Source organism: Saccopteryx bilineata, chromosome 8 (genome assembly GCF_036850765.1).
Source record: "Saccopteryx bilineata isolate mSacBil1 chromosome 8, mSacBil1_pri_phased_curated, whole genome shotgun sequence".
Classification (NCBI taxonomy): domain Eukaryota; kingdom Metazoa; phylum Chordata; class Mammalia; order Chiroptera; family Emballonuridae; genus Saccopteryx; species Saccopteryx bilineata.
The window spans coordinates 52,453,343-52,479,026 of NC_089497.1; the positions used below are offsets into that span (position 1 = coordinate 52,453,343).

At 48.6% G+C, this 25,684-nt stretch overlaps 1 protein-coding gene and 1 long non-coding RNA gene across 2 annotated transcripts in view; one reads left to right on the forward strand and one right to left on the reverse strand.

Moving 5' to 3' along the window:
* Window positions 1-822: 822 nt before the first annotated feature.
* Window positions 823-25,684, forward strand: part of PDIA5 (protein disulfide isomerase family A member 5) — an 88,784-nt gene continuing 63,922 nt past the window's right edge. The window contains exons 1-2 of the mRNA XM_066240995.1: window positions 823-983; window positions 24,848-24,974. Coding sequence (XP_066097092.1) covers window positions 939-983; window positions 24,848-24,974 — 172 coding nt within the window. The 5' untranslated portion in view covers window positions 823-938. The remainder of the gene's footprint in view (window positions 984-24,847; window positions 24,975-25,684) is intronic.
* On the reverse strand, window positions 4,233-7,006 carry LOC136312013 (uncharacterized). The gene is made up of 3 exons (XR_010726866.1): window positions 6,859-7,006; window positions 6,525-6,629; window positions 4,233-5,403 (listed from the first exon to the last, which is right to left on the reverse strand). It is a non-coding gene; the product is annotated as an uncharacterized lncRNA (long non-coding RNA).

Consider the following 25,684-nt stretch of genomic DNA (forward strand, 5'->3'; position numbering starts at 1 on the left):
TAAAATGTATAATTCAGTGGCATTTGGTACATTCACAACGTTGTGCAACCATCACCTCTGTCTAGTTCTAAAATATTTTCATCACTCCTAAAGGAGATCGTGTACCCACTGAGCAGTCAGTTCCTATTCCCTCCTCCCCCTAGCCCCAGGAAACCATTAATCTGCTTTCTGTCCCTATGGATTTACTTATTTCTAGATATTTTACAAAACTGTAATATAATATGTGATCCTGTGTCTGGCTTCTTTGTTAGCATAATATTTTAGTAGCATAATATTTTCTGGGGTTTACCCACAGTGTAGCATGAAAAATATTCCATTGTATGGACACACCACATTTTGTTTAGCCATTCACCCGTTAAGGGATGGTTGTTTCCACCTCTTGGCTATTGTTAATACTGCTATGAACATTGATGTACAAGTATCTGTTTGAACACCTGTTTTCAATTCATTTGGATATACAAGCAGGAATGGAATTGCTGGGTCAGATGGTAATCTGTTTAACTTTTTGAGGAACTGCCACACTGTTTCCCAATAGCTCTATAAAAATTTTTTCCAAATGAAAAAAAGAAATGGTAGGTAAAAGCCTGGGAGGCAGGGATGAGGGCTTTTCGGATCCTTCACAAACAGCGCTGGGCTGTGCCATTTGCAGGTTTTGTGATCTGGGTCAAATTGCTTAAGTTCTCTGGGTTGACTCCACTCCTGCTCCTGCCCACACCTGCGGGTCTTCTAGCGCAGCCTTGCTGCAAACTACAATTCCCAGCAAACACTTCTTCCCGGCTTCCTCTCCCTGCCTAGTGCGCATGCTTTGGCAGACGTGGCACAGGGAACTCGGAGGCGGGGAGCGGTTGGGAAGTGGCGGTGGCATTTGGACGCCGCGGAGCTGCGGGCGCGAGAGCCGGAGTGGAGACCAGAGCCAGCCGTGAGCAGCGGCGGCGGGGATGGCGCGGGCCGGGCAGGCGTGGCTACTGCTGCTGGCGATCTGGGTGAGGCTGTGGCGCCGGGGTCGGGCCGCCCCGCACGTGCGCCTCGCGTGCGGGTTGGCGCTCTCCACTGTCTCGACTGCCGGCCCATCCTGGATGTGCAGGGAGATGCCTCCTGCCACAGGAGTAGCGGCGTGCGTGCCAGGCTGGCGGGGACCCGGTGCCTGCAGGGGAGGCAGCGGGGCGGCCCCCGTGCCCTCCCAGCGGAGCGCTCCGGGGCGCTGGGGTTGGAGGGTGTCCGGGGTGCAGGGCATTCCCTCGCAGGGTGCTTGTGCCGCGGGCACAACTTTGCGGGGGTGTAAGTCAGGAAGGTGGCCACCCGCTAGGGCGGGACACCCGCGGGTTGGGAGATGTGCGTCGCCCCTTAGACTCCAGGCCCTACACCTGTGTGAGTGCGGTGTGGAAAGGGGGTGCTTTCCACCTGCACTGCCGGGAAGCCTGCTTTAGGGCCACCTGGTTCTTGGTTTCCATCCTAGGCGGCTAGGAAACTGCCAGTCTACACCTGGGTTCCCGCCCTCAGGGAGTTCTGCTTCTACACCCAACTGAGGCCGGCTCGAATCTCGGGCTCTTTCTGGCTGTGTGACGCGGCGTATCATTGAACGTATCTGATTTAGTCTCCTCATCCTTGAAATGGGGACAGTAAAGATACCCAGCTCGCAAGGTTGTCCCGAGAGTCGGATGAGAAGTCGGAGGAGGAAGCTCTATAACCCGCAAAATCATACAGGCGTGGAGGAGGGGTGGGTCAGTGTGCTGGGAGTGGTGGGCTGTCCAAGAGGAGTTTGCGCGCGCGCATGTGTGTGTATGTGTGTGTGTGTTGGTGTGTTGCCTCCAAGGCATAGAGGTCTGAATGGGTGTGTCCACGGCGTCAGGGGCTGCCCGGCTTGGCCTTGATGTTGGCCTTGGTGTTGTGGTGGGTATGTGATAGGATAATGTGACCTCTTTCCACATTTCCCCATAACTTCTTGTCTCCCTTATTTTAAGACCATCTTGGCTTCTTTTTTTCCCTGAAGTTTCAAGGAACTTCCTGCTGCTGGCACCCTCTCCAACCCAGATTTTTCAGTTTTGTTTTGTTTTTTCTTTTGGGTGTGGCAGGGATGCTGGGTAGACATGAGGAGTGTGGATTTAATTGCTTTACATACTTAGATCTTCCAATACCCTGCCCATTTGGGATCACCAGTGAGGAGTGGCCCCTGCTTCTGGTTGTGAGTGGGTGGGGAGGGAAGCTCCCTGTCCCCCTAGATCTGAAGATTCTCTCTCTGGAGGAAAACCAGGCTGGAGTGGGGCACTGTCACTTCACCAGTGCCTAGGTGTGTTTGACGATCTGTTTCATTCTGTTCCCTGGAGCCAGTTGGCCTTGGCAAGTCTTTAGCCAGGCAGGACTGCAGGACAGTGCAGAGGGGACCATCTCCTGTGCGATTTCCTAGCAGGTCTTTGCACTGGGCTGTTTTAGGAGGCCCGGCTTTCCTTCCTTCTTTCTTTTCCCCTCCCTTCTGTGAAAATAAAGGGCTTGGGAATCTGACCGGAAAGAAGTTTCATTCAACAAATGTTTATCAACCACATTGTTGGGCCCTGGGATGGGTTTTGGGTGGAGAACAAAATACACATTGTTCCTGCCATCCTGTGTTGCCCTGGGTCAGGCAGGGGAGTCAGTCATATGAGCAAATAAAGACAGAATAGCAAATGCTAATATCCAAAGGGCTGGGAGCCTCCACTGAAGGGGAGCCGCACATGAATTTAGAGGGAAGGTCTGCCATGCCTTTCCTGAGGCAGTAGAGTGAGCTGTCAGTTTGGAGGGAGTGTGGGAGTTAGCAGTTGAGGCCTGCAGGTTCCCTCCACCCAGGGGTTCAGAAGAGCAGGTAGATTTGCTGAGAACACTAGAACTTCAGCAAGGAATTGACCTTTTCTTCTTTGTCCAAGCCCTTGGCTTAGCAGGTGTGAGGCATAGGTGCACCGTCAGTGGTAAGTAGCTGGTGGACATTAGAGTGAGTTTCTTTCATCTAAATTCTATTTCCCTATGATAACAGCTTCCAGGTACTGGGAGTGGATTGAGTTTCTTTGTTCACTCAATATTTATTAAGGGCTGATAAGTGCACAGCACTGGGCTATGACCTGAGGGATATAAAAAAGTATAAAGGGGGTCTAAGTTTCATGGGCAGGGATGTACACCCACCATGTTTTTAATAGTAGAAATATAGACATGGCTTAAATGCTTAACAACAACAGTGCCATGGTTAAATGACTTTTGGCCCTGTCCATATCATGGGAAGTGATGTTTATGAAGAATATTTATAATTACTAGCTATATTTGTTATAAAAATATTTGTGATGCTAATGAAGACAATCTGAGGACGTGGAAAAGTTGTCTATTGTGATAAGTAGGGGAAAGGCAGAATACGAAACAGAATGCCAGGGTGGCTGCAGATGGCTGCACAAGTGTTTGAGGAATTAGCAGTGCATCAGAATATGAACAGTGGTTAGTCTGGAAGGTGGCATTGTGGATGATTTTTGCTTATTTTTTTGCTTACGCCTGTCAGTGTTTTCCAAGCTTTCTACATGAATATATATCAGTTTTCTATCAGGAAAGTTAATAAGGGAGCATTTTTAAAGGTTCTTTTGGGAGTCACCGTCAACACTTGGAGCCAGTTGGTCCCAGCCCTTCCAGGCTGGGTGTCTGTGCCTTCGGGGCCTGTAGTCTCAGAGGCTGAGCGGCTCTGTCCTGGCCTGAGGCGATGCCCCTTCCTGCTGTCCAGCTCAGTTCCTGGGTATAGCTGACCAAGCCCTGGAGCTAGGCTGTGATGAGGTTTTCACTGGTTCTCAGAAGAACTGGAAAAATAACAATGGTGGGTTTTTTTTCCCCATAAATCCAAATATTTACAGCTTAAAAACTTGTTCATTCTTCTGATATGATGTCCATATTTAGGGGTAGGGAGTGGTTTACAGTATCCTTTTGAAAAATGGAAGCAGTATGGTATATTGTGATTTTTAAAAAAGTCTTGATAAACTTTATTTTTAAATATATGTAACATACATTACACATTATATTTAAACATTTAAAAAAATTTTTTTATTTTATTCATTTTTAGAGAGGAGAGAGAGAGGGAGAGAGAGGAGAGAGAGAGACAGAGAGAGAAGGGGGAGGAGCTGGAAGCATCAACTCCCATATGTGCCTTGACCAGGCAAGCCCAGGGTTTTGAACCGGCGACCTCAGCATTTCCAGGTCGATGCTTTATCCACTGCGCCACCACAGGTCAGGCCTAAACATATTTTTTAATTTTAATTTTCTTAAATTTTATTGGGTGACACTGGTTAACACAATTATATAGGTTTTAGGTGCCCAATTCTACAACCCATTTCTGTGTGTCTCCTCCTCTGCCCCAAGTTGAGTCTTTGTGCATCACCATTTATCCCCCTCCGCCTCCTCCTCCTCCCTCCCTCCCCACGGCAACCACCACTGCCCTGCCAGTCTGTGAGGTTCAGAAGTCTGAGAACTCCTGGCCTAACTCAGCGCTCTCATTTTATAAAAGAAAAGTGAGGCTCAAGAGGGATGGGGCTCACTCAAGGCCACCCAGTTTCTAAAAGCAGAACTGGGATTAGAGCCAGGCTCCTGAATTATAATCAGGGTCCTTCCCACTCCTGCTTCCTCCTTCAAAGCCACTGCTAGGGCCTCTGCCCCTAGTGGTCGCTGGAAGCTCAGAACCTGGTGGGTGGAGGAGCAGGAGGCAGGAGATGTTTGCCCCTGGTCTCTCCTGCAGAGCTTTTAATGTACCCATATTTAGATTCCACATTATATATTTAATAGGCTTCTGTGGGCTGGCCTGGGGACCTAATTGACATTTATAATGCTGTTTGGAACCTGGAGTGCACCTTTCCCACAGAAATAAACATATTACAGAGGAAGTTTTAAAGTGAACTGGCATATAAGTTGGAGGACTGGCTGAGTGCTGTGGATTGGGGCAAAGGCTGGGCTGTGGGGGCTGACAGACCAGACAAGGGCCCCAGCTCACGCCTCACAAGGAGGGCAGACTCTGAGCTCTGTAACAGTGGGGCTCCGCCTTGTTGTGTCCCCAGCACATGGACCAGGACCTGGCATGCAGTCATGCCCAGTCCACGTTTGGTTGAAGGCCTTCGTGTTGCCGACAGAGAAAGGAATCCTTTCCAACAGAAATGGGGGCAATGAAGAGTGATGGGCCAGGTTGGCTGGTAGGAAGGATTTGGGTCTGGGAGTTGGGGAATAAGACTGCAAAGGTGAATCGTAAAGAAGCTTCAGTGGCAACTTTTGAGACTTGATTCTGTAGGTAATGGAGAGAGACATGATGAAAGGTGCTCTTTGAATAGCGAGATCAGTCTGGCCACAGTGTAGGGTTGGAGTGGGAGAGACCAGATTAATTTCTCAGAACAACACTTTCTTCCTCTTCTCTGTTATCTACAAGATAAAAAGTCAAGTGTGATATAGTGGAGAGAACACAGGCTTTTAGCCAGCTGGACACTCAGGATCTGTGTGACCTTGGGCCCTGCCTCCGTTTTTTTGTTTGTAAATGGTGGTAATAATATCCATCTTGCAGAACTGAAAGGGTCAGAAATAATCCAGAAAGCGCCCAACACAGTGCTTGGCACACAGAGCGCCCAGTAAGTGGGAGCCTCAGCAGTCACCTCAAGGTGCTGAGGAAGAGTTGCAGGGGAAGCCAGTGAGGAGGAGGTGGACAGGGACTGGCTGGAGTGGGTGTGAGCAGAGGCTTTGAGACGGGGATGGAGACGCCCTGTGCTGCTGGGATTCTTTCCATCACGATTCGTTGGAGCTGGACTCTTGCCTTGCTCCTTGCCCCACCTCGTTCAGCCCCTTTGCAGCCTCTGTCTGAAGGGGAAGAGGGGGGGCATTGCAGAGGAGATAAGGATATAAGTGCTGTGTGTTTTTCTCCCTTTGCTTCTGAAAGTGGATCCCCTCTTGAGAATGGATACACCAACCACACTGCCTCTCTGGAGGGTTTGCCCCAGTGTTGTGGTTCTGTTCTGTAGGGCTCCTGTGTCTCACTTGGTTGCTGTGGTAGGTTTTGGAGGCTCTCTGGATGACAGGGGCCTGAGAGTGATGCATGGGGTGTAAGGACTAAGTTCTCTACATTACCCAGACTTTGATGTTTATTTGCACTCCCTCCCCACCTCCCTTCTCTGTTCTTTCATTTTTCGCATCTGGCACCCTAGGCCCCAGTGGAAAGGGGAGGAGCACGGTGCTCACCCATTGCCTGCCCACCCTCAGCACTGACCGGAGCCCCATTTGCTCTGTTGGTGAGAATTATGACATACCCGGTACATTTGAAGGGGACCTTAGAGTTTGCAAAGCATTTCCACATACTTCGTATCTGTGTAGTCTTGAGTCTCACTTTAACAGGGTGAGATGAGGCGATTCAATACTATTCCCCCTAGAGAGGGGTTGGTGGGTGGACAGAGAGGTGGGAGGAGAGAGACCATTAGACAAGAGTGGGGTGTGGCCTGGAAGGTGGAGGGATAGACTGACGGGCTGGAGCACAGTAAGAGTTCTCAGTGGCTCACCTGAATGTTTAAGCAGCCCTGTTGGTAGGCGCTGTTTTCTGAAATAGCAACACCAGCCGTTTTCCTGGGGTGTCCATGGAACTTGATCCTTAGCTCCCTGATGGCCTGAGGGGGGGGACCAGGGGCAACCAGCTGGGCACTCACCCATCCTTCCCACCGTTCTCGTCACTCCCTTCTTAGCTCTCCTTTGCTGTTCCCTCTGACCACCTTAGGTCCAACTGGGCCTCCTCCCAAACACCAGTTTATGACTACTTCTAAATAATTAGCTTTGCATTCACGCGGATGGGGTTAAACACTCATGAAGTGTAGAGTTAGAATAGCTTTTTTGTCATACCAAGTCCGCAGTTTGATGTGCACTCTGTTCCTCATGGCCCAATGGTCAGCCTGTGCCTGTGCCTGGCTTCAGAGCTCCCAGCTCATTACGGTTTGCTGGGGTAGGGGTAGAGAATCTCCCCTACGCCCCAAAGAACCCGGCCATTCCTCAACCCCTTGGCATGAGCAGATGTCTTTAATTCATGAGCCTTGGAAGGTATTAGTGGAAATCCAGGTCAAGGGTCCTAAGCTGGGGCTTAAACAAAAATGTGATTTAGTGTCTGAGCCAAGACATGGGCTCGGCTGGAAGCTCTGCTGTTGGACCTCGTAGGGCAGGCTCCCGGCGAACAAGCAGGTTTGCTCGTGAAGGGGTCTCACCTTGCTGGGTCTTGGGCAGAGTATTGTACGTGGCCCTCACTTGAGAGGGATGTGTGCCACGATCTGTGTGCTCTATGTGTCATGAATGTCCATTCATTGCACAGATCTAACTTCCTTTTTTAAAAAAAATATTTTGTGGGAGTCTTTTATGAGTCAGACATACCATGCTAAGGCATTTTGGACGTGATGATGGAGAAGATGAACACCATTCCTTTGTCCCATTGCTTAGTGGGAGAGCCACGAATTTGTTATTTAATTCAGGTGAAAAGTGCTAGGAGGAGGAAGTATAAAGTGACAAGAGACTGTATAATCTAGTACCGGGAGTCAGGAAAGTCTTCTCTGAGGAATTATAGACCCTTTCTTAGAATAATGTTTTTAAATGTATGAAACAGAACACATAGAATTTTAAAGGAAACAGAGATATTGAAATATAGTCATCAAAATATTATAACAAATATGTGATAAAATAACATTTATATTTCTTTATTAATTTCATGAGAAGACCTAGTTTTAGGTGTGCTAATTTCTATAATTTGAAGTGGCATAAACAGTGTTTCAAAATATCTGAGCTGACTGTCATGCGATGAGGAAATGTGACTTCTGTCGATGGCAGAGTCACAGGTGCCGCCAGTGTTGCTGCTTGTTGCCTACGTTCATACAGAGGGGAGGCTCAATTTCAGTTAGAGATAATGGAAAGAAAGGTATGATGTTTTCCCATCTAAATTCAAGACCTTTATAAGTCTTGTAAAGTAAAGAAAACTTATCCAAAAACTTGGAAATAAAAGATAATTTAGCCCTGGTCAGGTAGCTCAGTTGGTTCAAGCATTGCCCCAATATACCAAGGTTGGAGGTTTGATCCCCAGTCAGGGCACATACAAGAATCAAGCTAAGAATGTATACATAAGTGGACCAACAAGTTGATGTTTCTCTCCCCCTTTCTCTAAAATCAGTTAATCAATAAATGGGTTTTTTTATTATTAATTTTGATGCAGTGACATTGATAAATCAGGTTACATATGTTCAGAGAAAACATCTCCAGATTATTTTGAATAAGTGTTTTAAAAAGTTCATTTAATGGACCTCCTCAAGTGAGAAGCAGGGGGTAGCAGACAGACTCCGCATGTGCCCGACCGGGATCCACCCAGCATGCCCACCAGGGGCGTTGCTCTGTTGTGACTGGAGCCATTCTAGTGCCTGAGGCAGAGGCCATGGAACCATCCTCAGCACCTGGGCCAACTTTGCTCCAATGGAGCCTTGACTGTGGGAGGGGAAGAGAGAGACAGAGAGGAAGGAGAGGGGGAGGGGTGGAGAAGCAGATGGGCGCTTCTCCTGTGTGCCCTGGCCAGGAATCAAACCTGGGACTTCCACGTGCGGGTCTGACACTCTACTGCTGAGCTAACTGGCCAGGGCTGACTTAATGATTTTTTTTTTTTTTTTGTATTTTTCTGAAGCTGGAAACGGGGAGAGACAGTCAGACAGACTCCCACATGCACCCGACCGGGATCCACCCGGCACGCCCACCAGGGGCGATGCTCTGCCCCCCAGGGGACGATGCTCTGCCCATCCGGGGCATCGCTCTGTCGCGACCAGAGCCACTCTAGCGCCTGGGGCAGAGGCCAAGGAAACATCCCCAGTGCCCAGGCCATCTTTTGCTCCAGTGGAGCCTCAGCTGCCGGAGGGGAAGAGAGAGACAGAGAGGAAGGAGAGGGGGAGGGGTGGAGAAGCAGATGGGCACTTCTCCTGTGTGCCCTGGCCGGGAATCGAACCCGGGACTTCCACATGCCAGGCCGATGCTCTACCACTGAGCCAACCGGCCAGGGCTGACTTAATGATTTTTTTTTTTTTTCCTGAAGCTGGAAACGGGGAGAGACAGTCAGACAGACTCCTGCATGCCCCTGACCGGGATCCACCCGGCACGCCCACCAGGGGCTATGCTCTGTCCCTCCGGGGCGTCACCCGGGGGCGACCAGAGCCACTCTAGCGCCTGGGGCAAAGGCCAAGGAGCCATCCCCAGCGCCCAGGCCATCCTTGCTCCAATGGAGCCTTGGCTGCGGGAGGGGAAGAGACAGAGAGGAAGGAGGGGGGGTGTGGAGAAGCAAATGGGCACTTCTCCTTTGTGCCCTGGCCGGGAATCGAACCTGGTTCCCCCGCACGCCAGACCGACGCTCTACCGCTGAGCCAACCGGCCAGGGCCTTAATGATTTTTTAATGTCATATTGCAGCATTGTCTAAGAAGCCCACATAAGGGCCATCAGGTTCCCTGGGGAATGGAAATTTGCTTATTTATCTCTAGGACATACCCTCTGTAAAGTTTGGTAGTGAAGAGAGACCCAAAGGTTATTGCCCCTCAGGACATTAACCAGTTTGGTATCTAATTTAGCAGTCATTTTAAGATTCTTTTTCTTTTCATCAATCATATGCATCTTTCTTCCTTATTTCCCTTCTCCTCCCTCCCCTCCCTTCCTTTCTTTCTTCTCAAGTGAGAGGAAGGGTGATTGAGAGCCAGAGTACCGCATGCACTTTTTTTTTTTTTTTTTTTTTGTATTTTTCTGAAGCTGGAAACAGGGAGAGACAGTCAGACAGACTCCCGCATGCGCCCGACCGGGATCCACCCGGCACGCCCACCAGGGGGCGATGCTCTGCCCCTCCGGGGCGTCGCTCTGCTGTGACCAGAGCCACTCTAGCGCCTGGGGCAGAGGCCAAGGAGCCATCCCCAGCGCCCGGGCCATCTTTGCTCCAATGGAGCCTTGTCTGCAGGAGGGGAAGAGAGAAACAGAGAGGAAGGAGGGGGTTGGGGGTGGAGAAGCAAATGGGCGCTTCTCCTATGTGCCCTGGCCGGGAATCGAACTCGGGTCCCCCGCACGCCAGGCCGACGCTCTACCGCTGAGCCAACCGGCCAGGGCCCCGCATGCACTTTTTACCTGGATCCCCAGCAACCCCTATCTGATGCTCGAATCACCCGAGCTATCCTCAGCGCCTGGGGCCAGTGCTCGAACCAGTCCAACCTTTGACTATGAGAGAAGAGAGAAAGAAAAGGAAGAGGGAGGGGAAGAGAAGCAGACAGTTCCTTCTCATTGTTGCCCTGACTGGGGATCAAACCTGGGACCTCTGCACACCAGGCCGACACTCTATCCACTGAGCCAACCAGCCAGAGCCACATATTACTTACTTATAACTTCCCTTTTAAAAATCTTTTTTTAAGCTTTTTTTGCTATATCCTTTTTTGACGTAACTGTCATTTCGTGGGTCCCTTATTAAAGAGTTCACTAAAACTTTAAAATATACTCAATATCTATTTGTGTGAGAATTAGGATTTTAATATTTGAGAATCATACTTAACCCTGGTTTGAGAATCGCTGAGTGAACAGGATGTGAGGGTGCGGTGCTCAGAGGGAGGTCTGAGCTGGAGATGTCCCTTTAGGCGTGCTGCCTAGGAGGTGGGTGAGACCCACAGGGGAGAGGGGAGAGAGGAAAGAGAAGAGAGGCTGAGCAAGCCCCAAAGAACTTCAGCATGTCAAGGATAGGGAGAGGGTTTACAAAGAAGACAGACGAGAAGGGAGACCCAGAATGTTCGCCCTGGTGAAGGAGTGGAGCAAACCTCTTCACCTCATGGAGGTGCCCATCAGGTTATCGTTGTGGAAGTCATGGCTGAACCCCCACCGAGAGCCTTTTTGGTGATGGTGGGGCAGATCTGAGAGGGCTGAGGAGTGGATAGACGGGGGAGATGGAACATTCAGGCTGTGCAAGAAGGAGTGACACAGGGTCCAGAGAGTGGGTTTTTAAAAGATGGGCCAGTGGCAGAGTGACCTAGCCGTAGATCTGAACCACCATAAGGGGTATGTGTAAAAATGGGTTTACTGCAAGGGTAAGGCCCAAGAATCTGTATTTATTAAAGAATTTTTTCAATTTATTGATTCTTAGAGAAGGGAGAGAGAGGAGAAAAACATCCATTTATTGTTCCACTTATAGATGTATTCATTGGTTGATTCTTTTTTGCGTTCTGCTCGAACCTGCAACCTTGGTGCATCGGGACGATGCTGTAACCAACCAAGCAACCTGGCCAGGGCAGGAATCTGTATTTCTAAAAAGCCTGTACTTAGAGCTGGTGCGCAGCTACCAACCAGACAGATTTACAAGTTAACAACATTAATTTTACGGGATGGATAATATTTGGGTAGCCAAGGTTGCTGCTCTGGACTAAGTGGTGTGACACAAGTTCTGCCCATGTCATGAGTGACACCGAGGTGTCACCTGTGTGAGCATGTGCGGCTTTTGCTTTTCTCTGAAGGCACTTGGGAATTGCGGGCTTACAGGCAGCAGAGGAAAGATGGATCAGGTGGTCACTGCAGCTCTTTTCAGTTGGTCCCATTCAGGGGTTAGATTGGAAGGGAAAACAGACTGTCTGCCCTCTGGGCCTTGTTCTGGGTGCAGCTGTAGGGAGTGAAAGGAAGCTTGAGGACGTCAGTGAGAAGTATTCACATTGATGGGCAAAGAGAAGAACACAGGGCCAGTGCTCACAACACCTGGTCTGAGTTCTGGGGCTGCCATTTTAGCACCCAAGGCGAGTCCCTTCACTCCTTTGAGCCTCAGTTTTCACCTCTCTAAAGTAGGGATAGTGCCACATCAGATTGTTTATAGTTGTCTTTCAAACATTTTTGCTACATCTGCTTCAAGAATAATTATACATCTTTACATATAACCAAGTCCATATATATATAAATATAGCCGATATATAGTATATTTAAAATTTTTTATTAATTTTAATTTACTGTGTTAACATATCAAGTGTCCCACTCAATATAACACCCTCACCCCCCACCCCATGTCCCTCATTACACCCCCTTTCCCCCCTCCCCCTAATTCCCTCCCCCCTTCTCTCTGGGATTTGCTGTCCTGTTATCTGTATCTCTATTATGTAGATATAATTTCACTAATCCCTTCACCTTCTCTGATCTCATCCCCTCGTCCCCCTTCCCTCTAACAGCTGTCTCTGCTCACTGTGACCTCGCCTCTGTCTCTATTTTGTTCCTCAGTTCACTTTATTCATTAGATTCCACATATAAGTGAGATCATATACTTGTCTTTCTCTGCCTGGCTTATTTCACTTAGAATCCTTAGTCTTGCTACTTGTACTGATGTTTCCTTTTTAATGTCATTAAAAAATGCAGGTGGTAACCCACTGAATTGATTTTACCAGATGGCTTTTAGGTGGCCTGAGGGGTGGAAAACACTGATTAAGACTCCCAACTTTAGAGGTTTGAATGAGATAATGTGTGTAAAAGTGCAATGTACACATGGGTCATGAGCACCTGAATTGTTATGTTCTTATCAATTATCGGAGCTTTGAGGCAGTGTTGGATTTGCGAAGTGGGAATTCACCTGCTCTTCCTCCCTCCCTGCTGCCTAATCCATTGTTCCCTCCGCCAGCTCATTCTTGTTAGCCCCTGTCATGTGTGTACAGGCTGGCAGCAACCCAAAGCCCTCTTGGCTCTCAAAGAGGTTTTCCAAAACATAGGGCTTTAGGACCTTTAGTCCCGGTTAAATGCAGTTGCAATTTCAGGATAAGACAACCTGTTTTTATAAGCTCTTGGCTCAGTTCTCCTTCCTGCCCCCTGGGTTGTCCCTTGTTGTCAGACACATTTGTGCTATGGGGAATGTGTGTGTGGGGGGAACATACTGTGTAGCCTATGTATAAAGTGCGGTTTTTAAAGGAAGCAAAATGTAAAATATGCAGCTGTCTTTGTATTTACAAGGGCAAGCAGCTGTGCACGGCTCCAGGAATCTGCTGTCTCAGTGCCCCCACTCGTGCGCCTGGGTCCGCCAGACTTGGGTCTGAGTCACACTCTCATACCTACTTGCTGTGTGAGGCTGAGCAAGGTTCTTAACTCCTCTTAGTCTCAGTTTCTTTCTCCACAAAATAGGCATAATAAATTAAGTGCCTGCTTCATTCATTTGCCAAGATACTCAAATTAGATAATCATAGGAAATGTGTAGCTTGCTTCTGGACACACAATAAGCACTCTGTACTTTCAGCTATAATCATTATCATGGGCTAATCCCTAGGCCCTGGATTTTGGACTTGAAGCATCTGCTCTTGGGCTCTATTCCCTGTCAAGTACTTTCCCGTTTCTGTCTTATTCTTAGTAAGCCCAGTTAGCTCCCTCAGCTGCGGCTAGCGGGGGTCCCACAACCCAGGGCCAGTCCGGCTCTCTGTCCATCTCTCTCTCTCTCTCTCACACACGCACGCACGCACGCACGCATGCACGCACGCACACATGCCATTCAGGGACTTACGTGCTTGCTTTTATTTTGGAAGCTGCTGGGTAGACATTTGATCATTGGGTAGTACTGGTGAATTCCCCAGACTTGGTTTAAGACTAGGCCTCACTCCTTGTAAAGAATAGAGTCCAGCCATGGTGGCTGGTGACAGATGCTTAAACTTTGCCTTTGAAGGAACATAAATTATCCATATTTTAAAATTAATGTTTTTTCGTATATCTCTCCCTTGTCCGAGCCATTCTAGGGCAGTGCTATATGCAGAATACTTTGCAGATTCCATATAATAGTTCTTATTTTGAAAAACTACATAATGTCAGGTGAGCAGAGGAGCAGAGAACTGGAAGTGAAGAAGGCAGTTGGCACTCCTCTTCTGGGGGAGGAGCCCGTGAGCGCCTGCTAGGAGGTTTATCCGAAGTCCTGGGGAAGGCAGAATTTGGTTGTATTCTTAGCATCTCTCTTTTTGTTTTTGTTTTTTTCTAACCCTAATTTTGCAATAATTTCAGACTGATACATAGAAGATTTGCAAGAAGAATACAAAGGATTCTCTTCTGCACTTGACCCAAATTCCGCAAATACTAACATTGTATCACATTTGTTTTATCATACTCTCCCTCTACATGTATAAAAGATAAGATGTACAGAGGCGATGTTCCTTTGCTCCCTGAAATACTTCAGTAACCCTTAAAAGGCAAGGGCATTCTCTTACATAACCATACTACAGTGATCAAAATGAGCAATGCAGCATTTGTGGTCAGGACTCAGTGCAGAATCATACGTTGAATTTAAGTGTCTTGGCTCTTTAATCTCCTTTTAATCTGGATCAGTTTCTTAGTCTTTGTCTTTTGTGACCATGACATTTTTGAAGAATGTCCCTTAATTTGGTTTTTGATGATGTTTCACTTCAGGAGGCATATGATGTGCCCTTGACCCATTACTGGTGATGGGAACAGTGGTCCCTTAGTCCAGGGGGTCTCTTCCACTGTTCAGTTCTATTTCCTTGTGGGAAGATACTTTAAGATTGTTCATTATTTCCACAATAATGGCCAAATGATGGTAATTTTTTTCTTTAAATATTAAAATTTGACATGCCTATTATAGTGAGTTAGAAAAAATAGACAAAGGGGAAGAATAAAACTTCTCCAAGGACCAAGCCTTACTTTGATGCATTTTTTTCCTCCAGTCTTTTTCTGAGCATAATTTTGCATGTAAGTTGTATTCAGACCATGCGCATTTTGAATTCTGGATTTTAAAACTTAACACTAAAACAAGTAGAGTTTTCATTGCAGAATCTTTGAAAACGTCGCTTAAATGGCTATATTATTCTGTCGAGTGGCTTACTCTAAATAATCATTCCTCCACAGCTGGATATTTAGGTTGTTTACAACTTTTGACTCTTGTGAGTAGGACCATGTCATATCTGTGTCAGAACCTCCGCTAATTTCTTCAGGACAGGTTCCCAAAAGTGGAATTACCCCGTCGAGGAGCATAAATACTGCTAGCGTACTTGATAAACTGTGCCAAGTTGCCTTCCAGAAGAATTGTACTGGGTTAGGCTGCCAGCACTGGATGGCAGACAGTTGGGTGCCATATTTGAAGAGATTCACTAATGGTGTTTCTTCAATTTTTATTTTTAACTGTGACCCACCAGTTGAGTTTTGTGTTGAGATTAATTTCTTGTATTTTGAATTATGAAAGCATAGGTATTTATTTCCCAAAATAAATTATGGTATAATATAGCATATTCCTCTTTTCTAGCTCTGACATGTTGCTCTCAGCACTGGGGTAGCTCTGAGAACCATGAGTGTGGCTATGCCTGAGGCCAATCACTTAGGGCATGCAAGATTTGAGAGTACATCTGAGGAACTGGTATATTTCACTTACAAAATCCTAAGAGGGAATGTGTTTGCTATCTTCACAATGTAATAAGCTGACAGAATGGCGTAATGTGACAGTGTAAACTTTCTAATGATAGGAGCTATTCAAGATGAAATGATAGGGTGGGGGAGGGGACCGTGACTTCTATGCATTAACATCTTTAGGTTCCACAGCACTCTGGGCCCCACTAAATTGAGCAGCTTCAGCAGATGTTGAGTCCTTGGCTCTGGAGGGGCTACCTAGAGGCTGGAGATGACATGTGAGGAATGTTTAGAGGAGTCCTATATCTGGCCACCAACCAGCCCAACTAAAGCCTATGAACTGCAAGGGATATCCTACCCTTTTGGTCCCTGCAATGGTCCCTTTACTAGTAAAGCGCTGAGGTTGTAGGGAAGTAAGAGAATTACTAACCAATTTTCCTTTTATTGTATTTGTGGGCCACTGTCATCAGGTGACTGAGATACCTGATAGGTATCTCGTGTAACTAGTAGGAACTTAGTAAGTCAAACCCTTGATAGTCTTTCTGTCTCTTTCCTTATTCCAGTTCATTTGATGTGTAATGCATGGTTTGATATCTTAGATACTTTGCAATAGCCCAGCTGGATCAGATGTTAATAATTCTTTCTAAATAGATAAAGGTTTTGTTCCAGTAGAATAGGTACTCAATATATAATCCTATGTGTGCCAGAAAACAGAATGGTAGTGCCTTAAAATGATCATTACTTTCCTAAAGTATTTAGAAGCCTGGAAGGGTGTTCCAGGGCCAGTGTATCACTCTGGTGTTAAGGATCCAGGTACTTTCTATCTTATTATTCCACATTGTTAGCAAGTCCTTTCTCCTCATTGTCTCAAGGTGGCTGCTTAAGTTCCAGTCATCTTTTCCAAATTCTAGCTATGAGATATCTATTAGGGACGGTTCCTAAAAAGTTGTCACACAACTTTTGAATTATGAATTACGCTTACATTCCGGGGGCTGAGATGTAGTTGCAGAGTTGTAGTTGGTGTGTCTTTAATGTGGTGACCACATGCTCAGAGGAATTCACAAGGTATCATTATCTCAGAGTACTTTTCTAGTAGTGTTTGGGAGAATAGATTTGCCAAATATCACAATTGGAAAGGACTTCAGAAATCACTTTTGAGCCCTTTCATTTGTAGAGGAAGAAACTAAGACCCAGAGGAGCTTGGACTTGTCCTAGGTCATACAACCAGTAAACATTAAAGCCAGCACAAAACTTGGGTTTCTTAGCTCTTTCCACCAAACCTCCAGCTCTGAATTCTCAGCTAGCTCAAGCTCTCTGACCTTGGGTCATCTGGTTTTACTTTTTCCTGGATCCCTTTACCACCAGCTTCTTAAGAATCTAGACTTTTAGATTCTGACATTTCAAAACTATTTTGAGCAAAATGTGGGTTACACTAAATTAAACTAGTTTCTTCACAGCTCCCAACATAAGAAGGGTATCTTTTTTTCAAGTGACAGAGCAAAAAGGTCAAGTCCCACCTCCACTCTTTTTCCTAAATGTTAAACATTTGTCCTTAAATCTTTCTCATTTAGCCAGCTGCTTTTACATTATTGAATACCTCTGGCTTCATGATCTTCACTGAGTAATAAATCCACATGGACAGACAGCCACCCTGGCTGTAGGGAATGTGAGGGTGTTGACATGCGCCCCGGAGATCTGGAGCTTTGTAAAGCTGAGAGTGTAATGTGACAAGGACTGTTCTCCCTATTATTTTCCAGAAGTATATGGCTCTTTATCTCTTTAGTCTGGTGGCGGTGGTGGGTGAGCGTAAGTGGAGAGAGAGGAGCTTGTGTGTTAGAGCAGGAGGGTGGTGGAAACGGACACAGACTCAGGTAGGAAACCTGACTAACAGCAGATTGGGCCAATTGCCTCGGGACCTTGAGAATTGGGTTAGAACACAGATGCTCTGGGCTAACAGGAAGCAGAGGGTTAGGGTAAACCTCTCCTGGGACCCTCCTTGCCACGGGATTCTGAAAGAGCAGGGCTCTTCCCGGCTGTTTCGATGGGCCCTGCCTGGGGAGGAGGTGCTCCTTTTCGGCTTGGGTTGCCCCAAGTCCGGGGCACTTGTGGGGTTGAGAGAAGCAGACCACCACCTCTGGCCAGGATCTGGGGGATCTTGGTCCTAGCTTTGCTACTTACTTACTGTGTGGCCTTGACAAGGACTTTCACCTTTCTGTGCCCCAGTTTCCTCTTCTGTGAAATGAGGCCAGTACCCACTCATCGGGTTTTGTGAGGGGCAAATGGGCACAGACCCTGGAAGGAGCGTTCTGCACATGCTGCCAGGCCTTTTGTCAGGTCGCTGTGCAGACGGGATCACTCCAGGTTTGCTGATGCTGAATGTGAGTGTGTGCACACTTCTTGCCTGGATGTGCTGTTTTGCCTGATTGCAGGCTGGGCCCTGGAGAGGAAAAGGTGGTACCCATTTTACTGTTGTCCTTGCTTATCTATGATTTGTCTCACTAATGGTACTACTAAAGATAATTACGATTACTATATACTTCTGTATGCCAGACATTTGTTAGGTTCTCTATGTACTCCCCTCGCCCCCTCTCGTTGACTCCTCAGCCAACCCCATGAGGCAGGTGGCAGCCTTATCCCCTCCACTTTACAGGTGGAGAAACGCTACTCTGAGAGGTAGAGTAGTATCTGAGATCATCATGCTAGGAGTGTGAGTGCCTGGGTTTGACCCCAGATCTGTCTGACCCCAGAAGCAGTGCTCTTTCTGTGCTGTCTGGGGGGTGGGAAAACCACAAAGGGAGCAGACATGCGTGGGCTGCTAGGGTGGAGGCTCTTTGGCCTAGCAGACCCTGATATGGGCAGGCACCTGTAAGAGAACACTGCGGCGAGGCTGGGAGGTGAGAGAACCCAGTTTCCTCCACCCCACTGCCTTCCGCCATGGTGGCGGTGGGTGAGGACTATGTGCCAGGACCCCGGGGAGCTGCTGGGCTCGGAAGAGGTTCGTGTACTCTGCTGGGGGAAGGGGCTTGGCGGTAGAGGGGGCTGCTACCCTGCTGGAGGGGCCTGGAGTTCTGAGGGAAGTGCTGCACTGTGACGGGTTGGGGGCTGCGAGCACTCTGATGGGGACACTAGCTCTCGGATACTAGTGGGAGCTGGCTTTGGGGGCCTGTGCTCCCAGCAGCAGCGAATGGAAGGCCATCCTCCCCAAGCTTTGTTTTGCTCTGCACTGGGGGAATGGTTTATGGGTCTCAGCCCAGCCCGTGCGGCTGCTCAGCTGAGCTACAAATCCTGTTAAAGCTGTAGTTGGTGAGCAGAAAGAAAGCAATTATTGGAGCCAATCAGGAGTTTGCATGGTGAACAGAGGGGATGTTTTTTCTCTCTTCTACCTCTAAAGCAAATGACAGAATGTCAAGAGCCCGCCAAGCCCAGGGACAGCTCCACGGCTGGCTCGGAAGGTGGCAGGCTTCCAAAGCACTCTCACACTGCCCTCTCCCCTCTGAGGACTCGACAGAGCGGAGTGTGTGCATCATTAGCACTGTTATTGTTGCCGTAGTTATTGTTGTTATCAAGGTTTGTGGGTCGTGACTTAAGAAATCTGCAGGAAGGCGCAGTAGGCGAGCGATCCAAGGCTCACCGGAGCTGCATCTTAAGGAAAGGAGGCAGTGTGCACACTGGAAAGGTTAAAATAGACTGAAGAGGAGGAGACAGGAGAATGTTAAGTGGATGGAGGAGCATCCCCTTGGCCTTAGGGGAGGGAGGAAAGGGCCACCCTTCTGGCTGTCCCGTGGTTACCTGCTAAGGTGAGGGTCTGTCTGAGGCCAGACACAGGGGCTTTTCCTCCTCCCTGCTCTCAGAGACGCTAAACCTAGCATCTTAGCTCTTTGCACATCAAGTCCCTGGCTTCCCCCTTGATTTGGCTATCCCAATTGTTATCCTGTGTTGCTCCCAAATCTCCAAACCTGCCTCTCCTGTACCCACAAATGGGCAGTGGAGGCAGCCCCTTCTTCTGACCATGCTGGGCCACGGGGCTCCTTCTGTGGTCACCCAGCTCCTGCTCTGGGGTGCTGTCTCTTCGCAGCACTCGACCTCCTACCCCCCTGCCCCCAGGCTGCTGAGATTCTCTTAGAACGTCCAGGGACTTCCCATGGCCTTTGCCACAGATGGATCCTGCTTTTCTGTGACTCTCCTCCCTGGTCTGTACTGACGCGGCACTTCCCACCTTTTCCTTCTGACTGCCCTGCCCTTCCTCCGCCCCTCCGCTGAGGTGTTCCTCCCTGCGCTTCTCCCTCTGAACCTTGACGCCAGAAACCTTGTGGGCCTCGAGGCTTACTCTCCAGCCAGTACTGGGCCTCTTATTGTCCACATGTCTGTGTCTGAGCTTATCTTCCTGAGCATAAGACAAAGACTCTGCTGCTCCTCAGTCCTTCCATTTTGGGCTGCTGTTCTCCTAGCCCAGAATCTTTCGGGTTACTTTAGCCTCTTCTCTCTTCCATCCTTGCTTACATATGAATAGTCATTGAGTTCTGGTGGTTTTCCCTGTGGCTCTTAGATTGACCTATTTCTTTCCACTTGGGCAGCCACCCAGCTGGTCCCTCCACCTCTAACCTCCTGGTGGCTGCCCAGTCTGAGGTCATGGCCAGATGAAGTTCTTGAGCCAGGCTTTCAAGACCCCTGGCCTGGCTCCACCTGCCCTCTCCCACCCGGCTCCAGCCCAGACCCTCCCTGACTGCTAGGTCTGTGTGGTGTCAGTGTTCCCTCCCAGGTCTCCCGAGAGCTGCCGTTGACTCTCTGTATAACGAATGCGCTTCTAGCAGGTGATCTCTGCATAGGTCAGCAGTGTGGTAGCCAGGGTGCTTGTCATGTTTGTTATGCTGGGCAAACATTTCCTGTAGGCTTTCAAGGTCCAGGTACTGTTCTGGACCCTGTCCTTCAGAGCAAGCTCCTAGCCTAGGGGACAGGGTAGGGCCGGGGGAGGTGGGGAGGAGACAGACCCTCTGTGAAGAGCCCTGTGGGCAGCACCCAGTGTAAGCCCCAGCGTCATGCCGGGTGACATGTTCAGATAGGCAGTTGACTCATGCGTCTCTGGTTGAGCGTAGTTCTCTGCTGTGTGAGGGTAAACGCTGGGGCAGAGTTTTGGTGGCTGGCTGGAGCGAGGTTTGTTTACTCTGAGGGTGGTCATTGGTTAGGTAACCTGAGGGATTCACAGGGTTTTATAGGGAGGAAGCTGTGGATATGCCATGAGACTTGGCTCTTGTGGTCTGTGCTGTAGACGCTGTGTTGTTGCTGTGACCCAACCACGCGCCACTGTGCTGCTGCCTGAGCAGGTGGGCACTAGGCTCACCCACCTCCCCTTTCCCTTCTCCTTCTTGGAAGGGCTGGGCACAGGTCAGAATCCCCAGGCTCTGGCAAGGGCTATTGTTGTTCTTAACTGCAGATCATCTGAGGATTAAAAACAGCAGAATCAATGTGTTTTTCCAATGGATTTTTTTTCTTTAATCATGTGCATTGAGCTGTGGACTTTTTAGTCTGAAGTCCATTAGCTCTCTGGGAGCAGTAGAATAAATAAAATGTAATAATAACATGGAATTAATTTTCTGGTGAGCTCTCAAGGTGGGCTGCATAAGGACAGTGGTCTTTAGGCATTGTCCAGAGCTCTGGCAGGGCAGAATGAGGGAGAAATAATTCCTCAACTCCTCCTCCTAGATGGCTTTACCCTGGGGAGAAAGAACCTTGAAATCTAATGGCAGATTATATTTAGAAACACTAGAATATGGCCGCATTTCTGTCTTCTTTTCTGCTGAGATGGAAATTTGTATTATACAGTATGGTAATGATACTATTGGAGTGCTTTACAATTCATAAAGTTTGTTCGATACGTTATCCCATTTTCTCTTCACAGCAGTCCCATGAGGAGGTGTTATTCTTTCCATGTCAGATGTGAGGTATGAAGCCTCTAGGAGGCTGAGTGACGTTGCTTAGGCATCTTAGCTGTTGAGTGGTACAGCTCAGGCTCCTCTCCAGACTGGCCGCAAAGAGGCAGTGAACTGAGAGGGCATGGGGTCAAGTAGAGATTGGGGTTCAGGTCCTGCCTCTGCTTCTTATTAGCTTTGTAACTTTGGTTAGATAATTTAACTGATCAGTGTAATCAAGCATATCAGACAATCTGCAGTTGCCTATCTGTGTTGACCACATTCCTCCATATTCCTCTGTCCTCGCTCCATTCTGGGCTGGTTGCTCTAGGCTGTTGAACAGTTAGTCTGTCCTGGACTTCTCTTCACTACCAGTATGGTCATTCTCCTTGCCTCTTTCCTCTCTTGGATCCTTTGTTTCTTACATTCCATGTCTTTCTCATTTTTTATTAACATCTTGTTTTGGAAGAGCATGAGTTCCAGTAGCTTCCAGAGAAAGGGTACATCATGGTAAATTGTGCATACCTGAGATCTTCAAGTCCTGAGTGAATCTGTACTCACCATGGACAGTTTAGCTAGTTATAGAATTCCAGTTGAAAATCACATCACTTGGCAATTGCGAAGGCAGTGCTTCATTGTCTTCTGTTGTGCTGATGACCAGTCTTACACAAATTCTGCCTCCTGATCTCTTATATGTGTTTTTTTTCCCTCTGAAACTCAAACTCTACTCTTTGTCAGCGGTATTCTGAACATTTTCAGAGATTTACTCTGATGAGAGTTTTTTAATATTCTTTTTTATTATATTTTTATTTTTATTTCTGAGAGAGAGGAAGGGAGAGAGATGAGAAGCATCAACATGTAGTTGTGTCACTTTAGTTGTTTATTGATTGTTTCTCATGTGCCTTGACTGGAGGGCTCAAGCTGAGCTAGTGACCTATTGCTCAAGCCAGTGACTATAACCTCAAGACAGTGACCTTGGGCTTCAAGTCAGCAACCTTTAGGTTCAAGCCAGTGACCTTGGGATCATGTTGATGATCCTATGCTCAAGCTGACGAGCCTTGTGCTCAAGCTGGCAAGCCTGCACTCAAGCCAGATGAGCTCACACTCAAGCTGGCGAACCTCAGGGTCTTGAACCTGGGACCTTAGCATCTCAGGTTGACACTCTATCCACTGGGCCACCACTGATCAGGCGAGTTTTTTATATTCTTGCTGCTGGACCCTCTCAACTGAAAGCTCAAATCCTTCACTTCTGGAATATTTTCTTAAGTTATTTCTTTGATAATATATTTTTCTCTGTTTTTTTTTAGTTCCTTTATTTTCCTATGATACATAATAGACCCATCTTCTTACTTCTCTTATCTTGTAGTCTTTTTATTTCTTGATCTTTTTGTTTTATTTTCTAAGAATATTTTTCAATTCTACTTTCATCTTTGTTGCAGATTTTTATTTTTGTGAGTTTTACTTTCCAAGAGTTCCTGATTCTCTTTGTTCCTTTTTCATAGCATTCTATTCTTGTCTTACGGATGCACTGTTTTATTTCTCTGAGAATAATAACAGTTTTGTTGTTTTATTCTGTTCTTTTCATTTTCTTTTTAATTGTAGTTGTATCCTTCCATTGGCTTGTTTCTGCCCCTGTTGTGTTGAGGGCTTTCCTCAGATATCTGGTAAATCTTGGTTGTCTGTGTGTATTGAAGAGCAAGGCACGAGCGTGTGTTCAGAGACTGAGTGTGGGGAGGCAGCGGAGGGCTCTTGTTTACTGGGAAGGCCTCACGGTGGGTATTTGAGTGGGAACTCAGCTGTTTCACTGGAAGATCTCCGTGTCACTGTCTTCAGGTTGTTTTTGTTGTGCTTCTCAGTTTCCCCAGAGAAAAATTCTCTTAATTCCCTGCCTGGCAGAATAAGACTGGAGACATTCTGGAGAAGGGTTGCTGGGGGATGGAGGGTTAGAGGGACGATTGATCTCAAGGTTCAAGTTGTAGACTTTCCCTTAATACTGTTTCCGCTCAGGGCCATACTTCAACCCCCTGCCTTGTGTCTCCCAGCAGAGCTTTTCATATTCTAGTAACCACTTTCTGCCAACCAGCCAAGGGGCTGTGGCCAGCTGTGTGGGCTAAGTGAGGGGATCTGCTCTGTGACTACTCCTTATTCAGACTTTACACACACACACACACACACACACAGTGAGGGGATCTGCTCTGTGACTACTCCTTATTCAGACTTTACACACACACACACACACACACACAAAGTGAGGGGATCTGCTCTGTGACTACTCCTTATTCAGACTTTACACACACACACACACACACACACACAGTGAGGGGATCTGCTCTGTGACTACTCCTTATTCAGACTTTACACACACACACACACACACACACACACACACACACCCTCCTTTAGCTTACCCCTCATCTTGCCTGCAGAGCTGCCTGGTACCTCCAGTACCCGAGGTTTTCAGGGTTCTTGGGGACAATTTGCTTTTGTTGGCTGGTTTCCTGAGATCACTGGCTGAGTAGGAAAACCCCTCACCCACACATTCCATCCTAAACACCAGAGGTGATCTTATTTCTCTGTGGATTTGGTATTTGGGTGCTTCTAAGTGGGATGGAGTTTCACTTTGCTCCAGTGTGTGGTGCAGTGTAGAATACCGACACTGACCTTCCAGAGAGGCCTTGATTGAGAGGTGGCAAGTATGTCCATGCAGCGAGCCTGTGTCGTATTGCAGTCCACGCAGCCTTATAAAGGTTCACGGAGAAGAGAGTGACGTGGAGACTGAGAGTGGCTGGGGATTTGGAGAGAAATGAGTTGGAAAGGCAGCTGTGGTCTCGTGGGAAGGATGGTGTGCCCTGTCCCTCTGAAGGACAATGTGCTGTGGGCAGCACGTCTGCGGGCCCCCGTTCTTCCTGCCTGGCTGGGAGCCGGGGCTCAGGCTTACTGTCCTCGCCTCCTTGGTTTCCAGGTGCACGGGCCCCCGCTCTCCCGGGGCCTGGCTGGGAGCTGGGCCTCAGGCTTACCGTCCTCGCCTCCTTGGTTTCCAGGTGTGCGGGCCCCCGCTCTCCCGGGGCCTGGCTGGGAGCTGGGCCTCAGGCTTACCGTCCTCGCCTCCTTGGTTTCCAGGTGTACGGGCACCCGCTCTCCTGGGGCCTGGCTGGGAGCTGGGGCTCAGGCTTACTGTCCTCGCCTCCTTGGTTTCCAGGTGTACGGGCCCCCGCTCTCCCGGGGCCTGGCTGGGAGCTGGGCCTCAGGCTTACCGTCCTCGCCTCCTTGGTTTCCAGGTGTGCGGGCCCCCGCTCTCCCGGGGCCTGGCTGGGAGCTGGGCCTCAGGCTTACTGTCCTCGCCTCCTTGGTTTCCAGGTGTACGGGCACCCGCTCTCCTGGGGCCTGGCTGGGAGCTGGGGCTCAGGTTTACTGTCCTCGCCTCCTTGGTTTCCAGGTGCACGGGCCCCCGTTCTTCCTGCCTGGCTGGGAGCCGGGGCACAGGCTTACCATCCTCGCCTCCTTGGTTTCCAGGTGTACGGGCACCTGCTCTCCCGGGGCCGGGCTGGGAGCCGGGGCTCAGGCTTACCGTCCTTGCCTCCTTGGTTTCCAGGTGGTCCTGCCGGTGTGGCTGTCCTCCACAAAGGTCTCCTCGCTCATCGAGAAGATCTCCGACCCCAAGGACTTGAAAAAACTCCTCAGGACCCGGAATAATGTATTGGTGCTTTATTCCCAATCTGGTGAGTGCCCAGCATGGCCTTGGGGCCGTCCCTTGAGGATAGGATGGGACAGGAAGGGAATGAGAGAGAGCAGAGGTGGGAACCAGAGAGCTCAGGACCAGAAACCACTTGGGGGGTTCGAAGGACACCAGGTTTGTCAGCTCTCCTCAGAAGACAGGACGGACACGGAGGGGTGTTAGTTCTGCTGATTTTGGATCCCTGAGAGGTCATTTCAGTTCTCTTTTATAAGTATTTCCTAGAAAAAGCCTCATTATCTCAGGAAGGAGAGGACATGCGTGTGAAGGAGGACAGAGAACAGTGGACCCCAGGGATGGACATTCTGACTTCCTGGACAGGCACGGGCCAGCCCTGCCAGGGCACGCTTCCTCAGAGCTGTTGATGAACAGCTTCTGCCGGCCTGTCACCAGCTGAATTGGTCCCCGGCTTGGGGGCATGCGCCCAGGCTGGCAGCTCTGACTCTGCCTGGCCTCCATCTGTCCCACTCTAGGATTGGAACGCAAGACCGGGTTTGGACTGGGCTCCAAGCTGGGGACAGGGCTGCGTCAGTGGAGGTGGGAGCAGCGGCTTGCCTTTCCTGACCTTGGGGCTGCTGAGGGCGCAGTGTATGGAGAAAGGTCGGCTTGGCTCTTGACTGTGGCTTTGAACATTTGACTGTTGGTATTGTTCCAGCAGTGAAGTGTTTTCACTGCTCCTGAGGATGCCAAGTTTTC